General features: G+C 33.2%; 1 protein-coding gene and 1 long non-coding RNA gene across 3 annotated transcripts; one reads left to right on the top strand and one right to left on the bottom strand.

Moving 5' to 3' along the window:
• Positions 1-232: 232 nt before the first annotated feature.
• LOC140176622 (uncharacterized) lies at positions 233-1624 on the top strand. The gene is made up of 4 exons (XM_072208152.1): positions 233-416; positions 487-879; positions 1123-1514; positions 1616-1624. Exons 1-4 carry the CDS (start codon positions 233-235, stop codon positions 1622-1624), a joined length of 978 nt encoding a protein of 325 aa, XP_072064253.1.
• A 3675-nt stretch (positions 1625-5299) lies between these two features.
• On the bottom strand, positions 5300-7322 carry LOC112726814 (uncharacterized). 2 transcript variants are annotated; one of them, XR_011868287.1, is made up of 5 exons: positions 6832-7322; positions 6515-6707; positions 6319-6376; positions 5450-5624; positions 5300-5358 (listed from the first exon to the last, which is right to left on the bottom strand). It is a non-coding gene; the product is annotated as an uncharacterized lncRNA (long non-coding RNA). The 2 variants fall into 2 exon arrangements; XR_011868286.1 differs by lacking the exon at positions 6832-7322 and having other exon boundaries at positions 6515-6774.
• Positions 7323-14676: the final 7354 nt, after the last annotated feature.

The following is a 14676-nucleotide window of genomic DNA, read 5'->3' as shown; positions in this document are numbered from 1 at the left end:
CAAATCCCGCTAAATTTGAATCCATATACAAGCTTGCATCACAATTAACTTTAAAACTATTGCCTACCGGTGGTTCCCAACACAGGCAATTTCGGAGAGACCTAAAAGCATTGCTTCGATTCCTGTAAACCTGTAAGTCCTTGGCGGTAATTCTGGCCAAGGCAACAACCTTATGGTCTGTCCAAGGGTTGTCAGTGTTGAATATGTCATTGCACCATTGTCAGTGTTGAATATGTCATTGTTAGCCAAGGCCTTCCGAAACCACTCTTCAAGAGCATTACCAGCTGTCGAGTCCAGGATATTAGGATCCAACATATACCAGATTGCCTTTGATCGTTCACAGTCTCTAAGGCAATGCTCCATAGTCTCCTGCGCCTTGTTACATCTCTTACACATCTCTTCTGGAAGCTACTTTGGTTCGGTTTGGGTTTCCAAAGGCTACCATTAATCTTATATTGAATTGTGTGACTTCCTCTTCGTTGGCAGTTTTGTGGAATGGGAACAGGCTCCAAAATTTCAATCCGAAGAGAGGGTTGAGGCAAGGAGATCCTATGTCTCCTTATCTATTTGTACTCTGTATGGAAATGATTGCCTGCTTTATCTCTCATAGAGTTTCCCAAGGTTTGTGGAACCCAGTTGCGGTTTCTAGGAATGGACCACGACTCTCTCATTTGATGTTTGCAGATGATCTTTTGCTTTTCTGTAAGGCATCAAAAGCTCAAGTAATAGAGGTCATGCATTGTTTGGACTTGTTTTCTAGAGCGTCAGGTTTAAAGGTAAATCTTCATAAGTCAAAGGCCCAGTGTTCCAAGAGGGTGTCGGAGAGGAGAAAAGAGGTTCTCTCAGGGGTCTCTAACATCTGGTTCAGCAATGATTTGGGTAAATACCTGGGAATTAACATCAGTCATGCCAGAGCTTCCAGGAAGACGGCTCAGGAGATTATTGAAAAAATTTCGAGAAAGCTCTCCAGTTGGAAAGGACGCCTACTGAATAAGGCAGGGAGGCTTTGTCTTGTTAAATCGGTTATGGCCTCTATCCCAGTTTATGAAATGCAAATTTCTCTTCTCCCGAAGTATGCATGTAATAAAATTGATTCCTTGATGAGACAATTCTTGTGGAAAGGCCAAGCGACTAGAAAAGGGCTGCCTCTGGTCAAGTGGGAGGTCACCATAACTCCTAAAAAGGCAGGAGGATTGGGTATTAGGGATACTTCCTGTGCTAACATGGCGCTTCTGGGAAAGTTGGTATGGGATTGTCTAAATAATAGTGAGAAGTTATGGGTGCAGGTTCTGAAGCATAAATATCTCAGGAATCAATCTGGTATGAACGGAAACAGTAGAAATTCTTCATCGGCCACCTGGAAGAACATTATTAGTGCCTATGAGCATCTCAAGGAAGGGCTTCATTGGAATATTGGAGATGTCCACAAATCAGTTTGGTATGATGAGTGGACTCCTTTTGGTAAGCTTTGCAACCTTGTTCCTTATGTACATATTTCTGAATCAGATTTCATGGTGGCTGACTTGTGGAAAGGGGTGTCTTGGGAGGTTGATAGTCTTACCACGCCTATTCCGCATGAGATTAAGCAGTTTATTTGTGGTCTGAGATATTCTAGTTTGACTAAGTTGGAACCACAGTGAAAGTGGTGGCCTGCAGCAACAAAAAAGTATAGTGCAAGGGAGGGTTATAGATGGTTATTAAAGAAAACATTAAATTGAAATGCCAACAGTAATTGGAACTGGTTGTGGAACACAAACATTCCAGAGAAGTTCAAATATATACTAATTTGAGAACATGGTAAAAATTATACAAATCCAAATAAAAAAATAACAAAAAAAGTTTTAGTAAATGATTAAAAAATATTATACTAACAATGAGTATTAAAAATTTTATAAAAAAATAACAAATGAGAAGGAAGGATAAAATTAGTAGGAAAAAAATACATAAATTTTTTTTATGTTTTTTTTATAAATGAGAAGGAAAGATAAAATTAGTAGAAAAGGAATAATTTTTTTTAATTACTTCTACAAACATAACAATTGAACACAAAAGTTCCAATTTGTTACTTTTGAAGAACGAGCGCTTGAATATAGAATCAAAGTTGCGTTCAAAGAGAAATATATAGCAAAAAAAAATATTGAGACTTCAAAAAGACTGAACTACTTGATGTGATTTCAACGTTAAACCAAACACATCCTAAAAGAGTAGGTACTTAATTACCTAGAGTAAATTTACCTAATTTTCTAGTATCACTTTATTTTTATTTATAGAATCTTTTTAATGTATTTTAAAATACTTCAGAAGTTACTTTTTGTAATATTAGCTGTCCTCACAAAAATTATTTCAAAAGTCAAAAGTGAAAAAATGTACTTAACTATATTAAATATAAATCTACATTGTTAATTCATAAAATAAATCTTAAGGTAGGTTTAGGTTCTACCCAAATATTTAATCAATAATTTAACATAGTTAACTAGTTAGAGCATCTCCATCGGCTGGTTTTCATTCCACTTTTTTCTTACACCTTTGGAGAATTTATCGTTGTAGCATATCATTATTTGACAAGTTATTATTAAAAATAAATAATTATATAAAATTTAAAATAATTAAATAATTATATTAAATAATTAAATAATAATTAAATTAGTAATAATTATAATAAATAATTATTTCTTTATGTAATTAATAATTTATATTAATTATTTAAATAATAATTAATTAAATAATTAAATCATAATTAATTTGTTAATAATTATAATAATTAATTAGATCAAATAATTAAAATGCTAACACTTATATAATTAAATAATTAAATTATAATTAATTTATTAAATAATTTTTATTTTTAAAATTTAAAATACTAACCACATTATTAAAATTAGCTGTTGCGAAACTAGCCGTTGCAAAATTAGTCGTTAGAAACTAGCTGTTACTATGTTACCGTTATTATTAAAGAGACACTTATGCAGGAAATTTTGCTCAAGGCTTAGAGTATGATTATGTCGAAAATGGCTTATCACAACCTCAGCTGGGAGAAGAAGATTTTGCACCATACCATCAATTTTTCCAAAGAAATGCCCTACTTCGAAATAGGCAGCAGTATAGACAATTGAAAGAGGACTTGATTGAACACATATGGCAATTTCACAATTCTTGTCGTCAACTATAGAGCTTAATTATGTTTTTTTATATTAATTAATTTTACAAATTAGTGTAATCCCGAATTATATATTGTGTATTATTGTTATATATGAATTTATTTAATATTAATATCTTTTAATAGTGAATTATTTTTAAATTTATAAATTTAAATTATATTATTGAAAAAATTAATTACATTAATTTTAAATACGCAAAAGCTGATGTGGAGTTAGGACTTGTTTGGGTGAACTTCTAAAAAAGATCTTTTTTCGAGTTATATTTTTCTAAAAGATCTGATGGAAAAGTAAAAGTAATTTTATGTTTGGGTATCTCATCCAAAAAGATCTTTTTATCTATCAATTATGTTTGGATATAACAATATAAAAGTACTTATTTATTTATTTATTACATGAAAAACATTTTTTTTAAAAAAAAAAAGATCTTTTAAAAAAAGATGTAAATTATAGCTTCTCAAAAAAAGATGTTTTTCTTATTTTTCTAGTGCTTTTACTTTTACTAATCAAAATTTACTAAACACGCTAAAAAATAAAAAAAAAAAGATCATTTTTCATTGAAAAAAGATTTTTTTTATCAAAATAATAATACCCAAACAAATACTTACTTTTTATGACAGGTGGGTCACAAATAAAAATTGAGATGGTGAAGATGGTCTTAAGTAATTTTTTTCATTAAAATCATCCATTATTATTCACTTACTTTTTCATATTTTTTCTCTTTTCATCCATTATTATTCACTTATTAAAATCAATGATTTTTTTTTCTTTTCAACCACGATTCAATTCAATCTAGTATTAAAGTTAAGTCGCAATATAATAACAAATGTGTTTGAGCAGCTCAGGAATCACGATATCGGGCCAGCTCATTTGCGGCAAATGACCTTTCGAAGATATGACCTCGACGATAAAGCTGCTGCCAAGATGTTGGTGCAGGTACTCTGCCACGACCACCAAAACTGCGAGGTCTTTCTTGCTTTGTATTATATGACATGTAACCGTAACGAGGTTTAGGATTTGTCTCATATCGCTTTGAAATATGATTTGCAACACAATTCGTGGGCGAAGCCACTGTGTGCCTAATTCGTGTTTGTACTCTAGGCGCTGAACTATAGATAGCCATTTCGGGGTGGCCAGTCCTGCATTGGAAAGATAGGCTTCTTGCGCTGTCTACTATTTTTCTATGTCAGTCTCTATTTTGCTGGCGCCATCTTTAAATTGATGTGTTTTTTCATTTCGCATGTCCTATAGGTGAGATGACCATGCGTATTTTCATCCCAATTTTATTTTCCGCGTATTTTGAAAATTAATCATTTTTATTTATTTATTTAAATAAAAAAGCCTAAGTCACAGTACATATACACTTTTTTTTTCTTCTCCATCATTCTTCTTTTTTCCAGTTGATTGTTTATCCTCCTTTGTTACTATCATGGTTGTTGTTGTCATTATTGACATTATTTTCTTCTTTTTTTTATATATTTTTTTGTTTATCTTTTTTATTTATTTATTTATTTGTTTGTGTATTTTAAAATAAATCTATGAAGGAGAAGAATAAAGAAAAAAAATAGAATACAAACAATAATGATGATAATGAAAAATTAAAAAAATGACATCGAAATTTTTTATATGAAACACATAAATGAAATAGAAATGAATCAAAATGTGCTATATAAAATACAAAGCTTTACTACAATAAACATAGAATTTGAATTTATCTTCACGTTATATTGTAAGACAGTTTGTTACTTAAGATTTAGGAGTATATCATTCAATTTTAGAGCAATCTCATTTAAATAAAATCCTTTATTTTTAAAGTAAAACATACAAAAAATACAGAAAATAGCTAATTATATGAGCACAAACTTAATGATCCATATCAATATTAGCATTAAGACAACAAAAACAATGTGTTCTTCTCTACTCTCTCTGAACAACCAAATATCTTGTTTTTCTGAATGCTAAGTTAACCAATTAATTTAGTCTTGAATAAAGACAAATTTATCAAAAAACAATCTTAAATGAATTATTATATGTGATTTTTTTGGTGACTACACGTGGTTTTAATTTTATTTTACTTTTCTTTATAATCTTATCCGAACAATTCGATGCTAGGATAATACGCCAAGGCAGCCAGCAATTCAATGTGATGAAACATAGACGACATTTTCTTTTTTTTTTTTCGTGCGCCTGGGATATATTACACCTGATGTGCAAATACAAAATAATGTTATCAATTCAACACAATTAACAGTAAACTAATTAAACAGCATTGATATAATTAAATTGAAAATTACATGACTGAGTCCATCAATTCAATGTGAGTGTTTCCAACTCATAATTGTTGATGCAAAATCTCCACCGTTCAAAACCATCAACCTCATGACCTTTTCAATGGCCTCCAGCAGAAATCCCAACCAACAAATTTCTGTAACTCATGACTCAGCCTTTTGTCGTGAATCATCCATATACCTAACCAAATAAACATGCTATATTTATTTAGTTTAACTAATTCCTGTAAGGAATAAAATCTCATGAACAAACAAAACTAATGCTTTTATAGGCTTCTGAGCTTATTATAAATGAAAAATTACTATCAATCAAATGCTTAGTAATCAAATACTACAGAAACTGCATATATGAAATAAGTACTTGTGTGAATGAAAGGTTGTCTTCAAATAAGCTATTTTGATTGCATATATGTTCCAATACACACATCAAATGAGTTGACCATTACAAAAATTAGTTTGTTGACAAAAATGATCCTTCAAAAATTGAGAATTACACCTTAGTCTCCAAAAGATTGGTTCTGCTTGATTTTTTCACACAAAATAAAGAAGAACATTTTTGTAACGATCCAACTTTCAATACGTCATGATCGTACCAAAAGTAAGGCGTTACCGACCTGTTTTCCTTATTAACTACTTAATATTGAGCCTTTAGTTCGATATCGTGTTTCAGTTTTAGTAGAAAATGCCAGAAAATTTTGTTTTTATTTATCAAATCATATATCAAGCATCACCAAATAATAATAATCATATAATTATTAGTAAATATTATACAAACAAATTCAAGTGTAACTTAGATACAAATCATATCCCTCCGTATAAAATAAAAATCTTAAGCAATAAGGGCAAAGAAACTCTATGAAAGCAAATTAACTCACACTTAACTCATAAATAAGGTCTAACAATCGCCCGCAGCTTCAAACGGAGTCTTCGAACCTGTGTTGGGTGAAAAATTTTGGGGTGAGAACAAACCACACATTCTCAGTAGGGAATGGAAATGCCATAAAAATAATGATTAACATGCAAATAATTAACTTTTTAGGCATTCTAAATTAAAAACGTTAAATCTCCTACCTCAATGTCACGTTAACTACGCAATCAAACCAAACATCAGCCTCAATTACATTTTTCTGATGAGTTCCCTTCCTCCGGCAACAACACAGCAGCTCCAAACCTACGTAGCAGCATCCGAATCATCAAGGGCAGCTCCAACATTGGTTCCCAGCGACTCCAACGGCAATACCCATGGCGGTAGAGATTCAGGTAACTGCGAAGATCAAAAGCAGAGGAAGAACAGAGGACAACCGTGAACAGGGACAAGGATGAATTACATCAGAGTCAAACAGCAACTTCGGCAGTCTCAATTAGTACGAGCGGCGGACTTCACTCACGGTGATGGCGATGGCCACAACAGCAACGTCAGTGGCTCCTTTGGCTCGCAGTTCCTGCGTGCGTCACTTCCTCTCCCTCGCAGCTTCGGTCTCTCTCGCTCTCCTCGGTCGCACTTGCTTCCTCTTCCTCCACGAATGACGACGGCGACGGCGTGGAGTGTGGCAGCAGCAGTAGCTTGAACGGCGACGGCGGCAAGCTCCACGGACAGCGCGACCCAACCTCCTCTCTCTCCCTCGCGACGCTACTCCCTGTCTCGGCTCCGGTCTTCCCCCGCAAAGGCGTTGGCAACAGGACGGCGGCTGCGTGGCGACGGCTCTCTCATGGTGGTCGCTCTCCTTTCGGCGATGTCAGCGGCGGGACGGGCTCGACGTGCACGGCGCAACGATGGGATGGACGGCGGCGGTACCCAGCCAGCGGTGCCACACCCTTCTCCTTCTCTTCTTCCTCTCCATCTCTGCGTTTCTTTCTCTGTTTTGTGTGTATTGTGTTTAGGAAGAAAAGGGGGTGGAGGTGTGTTCAGAGGCGGAGAAAAGGGAGAAAATTAGGGTTAGGGTTTCTGGGATTTGAGAATTAGGATTTCTGATTCAATTTGGAAATTTAGGTTTAGGAATTAGGGAATTTATAAAGTAATATGGATAAATATGAATAGATATTTTGATAAAATTGAATAGTAGAGTAATTTTAAAATCAAACATACTCTATTAAAAATATTTAGGAACATTATTTATCATCATATTGCTAAGTTCAATTAATTATTTCTATTTTAAAATATAAAATGAACATATTAATCACATTTTTATAAAATACAGTTTTTAAACTCAATATTAATTATTCAAATTGAATGATATAATTTTTCATTATTTTTCTATCTTCGAAATTTTAATTTCAATTTATAAAATAATTAATTATAATAAAAATTGTACATAAATATCAATTGACTTCAACATAAAGTGTTTATAAAAATTAATCTAATCATTTCTAGTAAATTAATTCCTATGAGTTCAAATTAATAACATAATTCATTCAAAATAGAATTTATTTAAATTAAATTATACAATTCTTTCTTATTTTTCAATTACCAAAATTATAATTTCAATTATACCAAATATCTAATAAAGATTATATAAAAATTCTAATTAATTTAAACTCTAATTATCATGAAATTCCATTTAATTATCTTTAGTAAAATAATTTTCTTAAAATAAAATTATCAACAAATAAAATAAATCACAAATAACTATTTTATTTTATTTTCAAAAATTAGAGTTGTCATAATTTTGCTATCAAACTAATATTTTAAGGGTCAAATGCTAGATAATACAAAAATAAGGATAAATCACTAATTTAGTATCCAAAAAATGATGACACTTATAATTTAACTCCTAAAAACAAATAAATTAAACATACCTAAGATAAACAATGTCTAACAAAATACCCCAAAGTCAAAGCAGCAAATTAGACATTTTGGGACATTTTGCCAATTGTTCATATTTGGAGGATTATGTGTGTATTTCTTTATTCAGAGGCTAAATTTGAGAGATTCTATTCACAATCCACATCAATTTTAAACTCAAACAATGACATTGCATATATCACAATATAATACAAAAAACAAAACCTTAGGAGCAACGGCTAAAATGGTTCAAATTATAACAGTACCTGAGTAAGAAAAGAATGGCATCAAGAAGAAGAATTTATGACAAAGAAGACGGCGCTCAAAAAGAAGGGTTAGCCACTAAAAACATTTTCAAATTATTTAAATATAGATAAAAATTTACCGGAATAAAAATGACTTCAGATGTAATATTCTGTAAATAATAAATAAAAATACTAATGGGTTTGTAAATTATTAGATCAAAAAATATTTTTTAAATAAAATAAAATAAAATAAAATATTTTAAAAAAATAATTCTAACATTATTTACTAAAATATATTTTTTTAAAAAAATAGAATATCAGATAAAGTCATTTCAATTAAAAAAAATCGAATTAACTTTTTCTGATTTTGGCAGTTTTCAGGTATTTCTTTTTCGATTCTATACTAAAATTAGAGAAATTACCGCTCAATTTTAATTTAAATTGGACTTATCTCACCTAATTCTTGTGTATTCTAATTATTATAAAATTCTCTCACTTGATACATTTAATTATCAAATTTTTTCTTCTACTTTTATACTTCAACTTGTATCTTTATTATTTTATTTTTGTTGTGAGCCAATCAAAATGCATCAAATAGAATTTTAGTTAATTCATTAACACAACAAAATTTTAAGAGATTAAATTACAGGTTCATTCCATTACAACTTAAATTGGAGTTGGTCCATTTTAAATTTGTCCAAAATTAGGATAAGTTTACCTGATTTTTGTATCTTCATTTTTCAAATTAATTTATTTTTATCGCGTTTTTAAATTATTTAAAAACATTTTTATTAGTAGTAAAATTCAAGTATACTTTTGTCCGTATTTAGATATAGTTGTCTTGGAGCATGCAAGTATTTTATATAGCCATCATTGCTTTTTTATAGATATAGTTATTTCCACAGAAACTTCAAGTTTGTCATTAGTTTTTATTGAAAGTTCTGTGTTGCTTGCCCCTTAAGGGAGGAGATCATTTCAAGAGCCAAGGTTAGGCGGAGCTGGGTTTCCAATGATTTAGAATTTTAGGTTTTTTTTTTTTTTTTCTTAAACGGGGATCGTTACTGGTTCAACAGGTTTATCGATTTCTTCTTATTTATTGATTTTTAAACTGATTCAATATTAGATTATTAGTTATTTACGGAAAAAGAATCAATAAGAATCTATTTTTGGGATCGATCTGCTACAATACAATTCAGAGCAATGCCCTAAACCTTAGCTAGCCGGGTTTGCTTAATAAATTTATCAGTACCAAAAAAATCCTAAGCAACTAAATAGGAATAACCGAATAAGTAAACGTAAGAAAAAGTTATGAAAAATAACAAGCTAATTAAGTCAATTCTTTTTTATTTTATTTTAAAATTTAAAAAATTAGAATAGTAGAAGGTTGTTTTTTTTTTTTTCTGGTAATAAACTTATTTTTGAACTAGTTAGTTAGAATTAACTTCGTTTTTAATTGGTTTCCTAGCAGAATTGCTAGAATGATCGAAATCTTTTACTTTTTTAATCATACAAACACACTCACAGTGACTCATACAGACTAATCTAACTACTACAATTAGAATTTAAATATGGTTTGGCTTAGTTTGAGACAAACACCTTTGCCATAATAATCATAATCACATGTCTCAGCCACGAAATCTTGTTTGAATCGTTTAAAACGCTTGGTTTAAAAAATTTTGGATCAATTTTAATAAGGTTTAATTAGAAAAAAATATATTTTTTTAATCTTTTTATTAAAATACCGTTGAATATAATAAACACGCATGTCGAATGAGTGTCGATGAGTATTATATTCGAAATATATATATATATATGTCAAACACGTTCAACCAAGTATTCATGCTTCATAGGTAACATTAATTTTAAACAACCAAATATTTTATATAATCAAGTCACAATATACACTTTTTTTTTTCAGATTCGTTTTCTTTTCCTCTTTCTTTTTCTACCTCTTTATCATTCTTCTTTTCTCAATTGATTGTTTTTCCTTCTTTATTTAAATAAAAGGTTAAAAAGTTTTTGAATAATAATATTAATGTGATATAAAATATAAGTTAATTAAATATAAAACTAAGATAAGAAACTAAGCAACAAGAATAATTGATAATTCACTAAATAAAACTATAGAAATTGGACAAAAATGCAAAAAAAAAAAAGTATTCAAATAAACTAAAAAATTTAAACAAAGTTTATAAGTCATTACTTTTTATATAAAATTTTCAAAGTAGTTGTTGCCTTGTTAGGGTTTTTTAGTGCTCTGTTAGGATTTCTTAACGGAGTTCCTACTGTCGTCAAGACTACATTGTCAACGTCAATTAAATCTCAATACAAGTCTATCTAATCTGCATGGCTGAGACAACGAGGGATGAAGATCGTACCGAGAAAGACAACCAGAAAGGAGATAGAAATGTGATTCTACTGGAAGAGGCAGACATATCAGAAGGTATTAACGCTTGCTCCAATAGTCTCTATGGCAGACTCTTTGCTTCCAAAACCTTCTCAGTTGGAACCATGAGGAATGCTTTGAAGGCTATATGGGGAAACCTGGAAGGATTTAGCATGAGTGACAAAGGGGACAATTCCTTCTAATTCTTTTTTGATAAAGAAGTGGATGTCTTGCATGTTGAACGTGGTTCTCCATGGCTATTCAAAGATTATGTGCTCCATGTCAAGAGATGGAAGGAAGATCAGAACTGTGATGAAGAGATTATTTCCAATTTTCCAGTTTGGGTTCAATTTTGGGGTTTGCCAAAATCGTTTAAAACCTTCGAAATTAGACGTAAATTGGGAGAGAGACTGGGCACAATGTTGGAGGTAGGTAAATTTCAGATGCGGGGTAGAGAAACTAGGATTGTGAAGGCCAAAATCAATATTGATGCTGCCAGGTAAGTGAGGGATCAGTTAATAGTGGTAGGACCTAATAAAAAGGAGGTAGAAGTGGCATTGCGCTATGAGAGACTTGGAAAGTTCTGTACCTATTGCGCAAAATTGGGGCATGAGGTAAAAAACTACCATGATCTGCTAAAGGACACAGGGAGTGATATGGTAAAAGAGGATGACATTGGCGAATGGGTTAAAGCCAGCCAAGTGGGAACGCGAATCTACTCTGAAGGAGAAAGAACATTCAACAACTCAACCCAAAATCAGAATAAGGCCACTCAACATAAGAAAAAACCGGTCTTAAACCGCTTATTGGAAGAATTTGCAAGGATGTCAATGCATAAGGGAAACAAAGTTTGAAACCACAAGACACTGGTAACAGGGCAGCACGTGAGTCACCACAATCAGCCAATTCTAGAACAGAATGCATGGAGGTTATCATAGCTGGTCAGTCCAATGCCAAGGAGGATGAAGGGCAGCTTATGCAATTCGCTATTGGGCAGTGTCTCACCACAGAGAAATGTAGGAAGTGGAAAAGGTTAGCAAGACAAGGTGCTGGAGGGTCAGATACTAAAAGTGAATCCAAAAGAAGGTTGATGAGTGGTATAGCTGAAGGATCTACAAAGAAAGAAAGAACAGAGGATGAAAATACAATTGAACAGATGGTGGAGGGTGCCAGCCTACAAATGGCACCTAAGGCGCCATGAGAACTATAGTTTGGAATTGTCAGAGTTTGGGGAGACCCCTGACAATTCACACCCTAAAAGGGATTTGTAAATCCCACTCCCCCGAGATTGTGTCTATAAGTGAAACAAAGAACCAATCTCGACAGGTGGAAGCAAAACTTCGGGTATGCGGCTATGAAAACTGGCATATTGTTAACCCGACAGGAGTGGCAGGAGGACTTGTGCTAGCTTGAAAGGATAGCATCAATGTTCAAATTATTAACAGTGGAGAATTCTTTGTGGCAGTCGAAATTAAGGAAGTCGGAAGTAGTGAGGTATGGGTGTTCATTGGTGTCCATTTGAGTTGTTCGGAACAAATTCGATTCTTACAGTTTGAGAAGCTTACAACAATGAGTCAACATCTAGAAGAAAAAGTGGTAATAGCAGGTGATTTTAATGCTATAACAAGCCAAGCAGAAAAGGAGGGTGGAGGCCAAAAATCAGCAATCACCACTGCAACATTCACTAATTTTATTGATAGTAACAAATTAGTGGATATTGGAATGGTGGGGCGCCCTTTCACGTGGACAAATCGAAGACAAGGAGAGGATTTGGTGGAGAGGCTTGACCGCTATTTAGTTGGGATGGGATGGAAGCTGAAATTTCCAAATGCAGTGGTGCACAAGCTCACAGAGTCAGGCTCGGATCATGCTCCAATCTTGATGGAAATCGAACCTCAATCCTGGCATAGTAAAAGATATTTTAAATACCAGGAACGTTGGTGTAGAGAAGAGGGTGTCAAGAGAACTGTTAGTGAAGTGTGGAGAATGGAAGTTGTAGGCTCGGCTATGTTCTCCTTGGCCCAAAAGTTGAAAGATTGTAGACATAGACTAGTTCAATGGCAGAAAACTCACAAAGCAAACTCTCGGAAAGAAATTGAGGACCTTCAAGCTAAACTAGAGGAGTTGCGGGTGGCTGGAATCAATAGGGGAGAGGAGGTTACCAGTTTGGAGGAGAAGTTAGAGTTGGCATATTTGAAAGAAGAGAGTTATTGGCGAGAAAAATCTAGGGTCAAGTGACTAAAACAAGGAGATCAGAACACTAGATTCTTTCACCAGAAATTTCAATCAAGGGTGCGAAGGAACAGAATTTGGAGATTAGTAGGGAGGGACAATGAGATTGCATCGAAATCGGAGGATATTGCAAAGGTAGCTGAAGACTACTTTTGCGGTATTTTTACTTCTTCTTGTTCGGCTGATCCGAATCCATACTTAGAGGATTTGGAGCCTAAGGTTACAGCTTCCATGAACCGCAGGCTCCAAAGGCCGGTAACTATGGACGAGGTCAAAAGAACTACATTTAGTGTTCATGCTCAGAGTGCTCCTGGTGATGACGGGTTTACAGCTAAGTTTTTTCACTTTTTCTGGGATATAGTTGGAGGTGACGTTTTTAAGACAGTGAGAAGTTTCTTTCACAGTGGCAGAATTCTAAAAAGCTTCAATCATACTCAAATTTGTTTGATTCCAAAGGTGCCAGATGCCAGTGACATGACTCAGGTACGACCGATCAGTTTGTCTTCAATTATGTATAAAATTATTTCTAAAGTTATGGTGCACTGATTACAAGGTATTATGAATAAAATTATAAGCCCAAATCAGAGTGCGTTTCTCAAAGGTAGACTCATTTCAGATAATATTATAATTGCCCACGAATATATGCACTATTTGAAAAATAAGAGAAGTGGGGCAGAGCATGAAATGGCTATTAAACTAGACATGAGCAAGGCTTATGATAGAGTTGAATGGCATTTCTTATGGTATATTATGGATAAGATGGGCTTTGATGCTAAATGGATTAACTGGACTAAGGAATTGGTAACGACTGTTTCTTACTCTGTTGTTGTGGAAGGTCAACCTTTTGGCTATTTTAAGCCAAATAGAGGCATCCGACAGGGTGACCCCCTATCTCCATATCTCTTTTTTTTTTGTGCAGAATGACTTTCCTTCTTGCTACACAAGGCAGAGCAAAACAGATTAATTCAAGGAGTTCAAGTTAATCGGAGATGCCAAACAGTTAATCACCTTTTGTTTGTTGATTATTCAATCCTTTTTTGCAAGAGCGCACCTAATACAAGCCAAAGTATTCTAGAATTGCTAGAGATCTATGAGGGTTTCAGTGGGCAAAAAGTCAATTTGAATAAGTCGGCCATCTTTTTCAGTCACAACACACCTCAGAACACAAGACTAGCAATTGCTCAGACACTAAATATTGAACATATCGGAGCACAAGACAAATACCTGGGACTGACCTCTATAGTCCAAAAATCAAAGAAAGCAACCTTTGGAGCTATCAAGGATAAAGTTAAAAAGAGGATTATGGGTTGGAAAAGAAGTCTATTGTCATCAGGTGGCAGACACACGCTATTGAGAGCGGTGGGAGGCGATTCCTATTTATACGCTCTCTTGTTTCAAGCTCCCGGACACGCTGTTGACTGAGATTCATAGCATGCTCTCGCAATTTTGGTGGGGTCAAAAAGGCACAGAATGAAGAATGGTTTGGATTAAATGGGACACAATGACGAAACCAAAGAAAGATGGAGGGCTGGGGATCAAAGACCTAAGGGCGCAAAATTTGGCCTTATTGGGCAAGCAATGTTGGCGT

Source organism: Arachis hypogaea, chromosome 12 (genome assembly GCF_003086295.3).
Source record: "Arachis hypogaea cultivar Tifrunner chromosome 12, arahy.Tifrunner.gnm2.J5K5, whole genome shotgun sequence".
NCBI classification, from domain to species: domain Eukaryota; kingdom Viridiplantae; phylum Streptophyta; class Magnoliopsida; order Fabales; family Fabaceae; genus Arachis; species Arachis hypogaea.
This window is presented reverse-complemented; position numbering and strand designations above follow the sequence as displayed.

Coding starts and splice junctions, on each gene's coding strand:
- LOC140176622 (XM_072208152.1), top strand. CDS start 233: ATGTCATTGTTAGCCAAGGCCTTCCGAAACCACTCTTCAAGAGCATTA. Junction 417..486: donor CTCTTCTGGAAGCTACTTTG/GTTCGGTTTGGG, acceptor CTTCGTTGGCAG/TTTTGTGGAATGGGAACAGG. Junction 880..1,122: donor CTGGTTCAGCAATGATTTGG/GTAAATACCTGG, acceptor TCTTGTGGAAAG/GCCAAGCGACTAGAAAAGGG.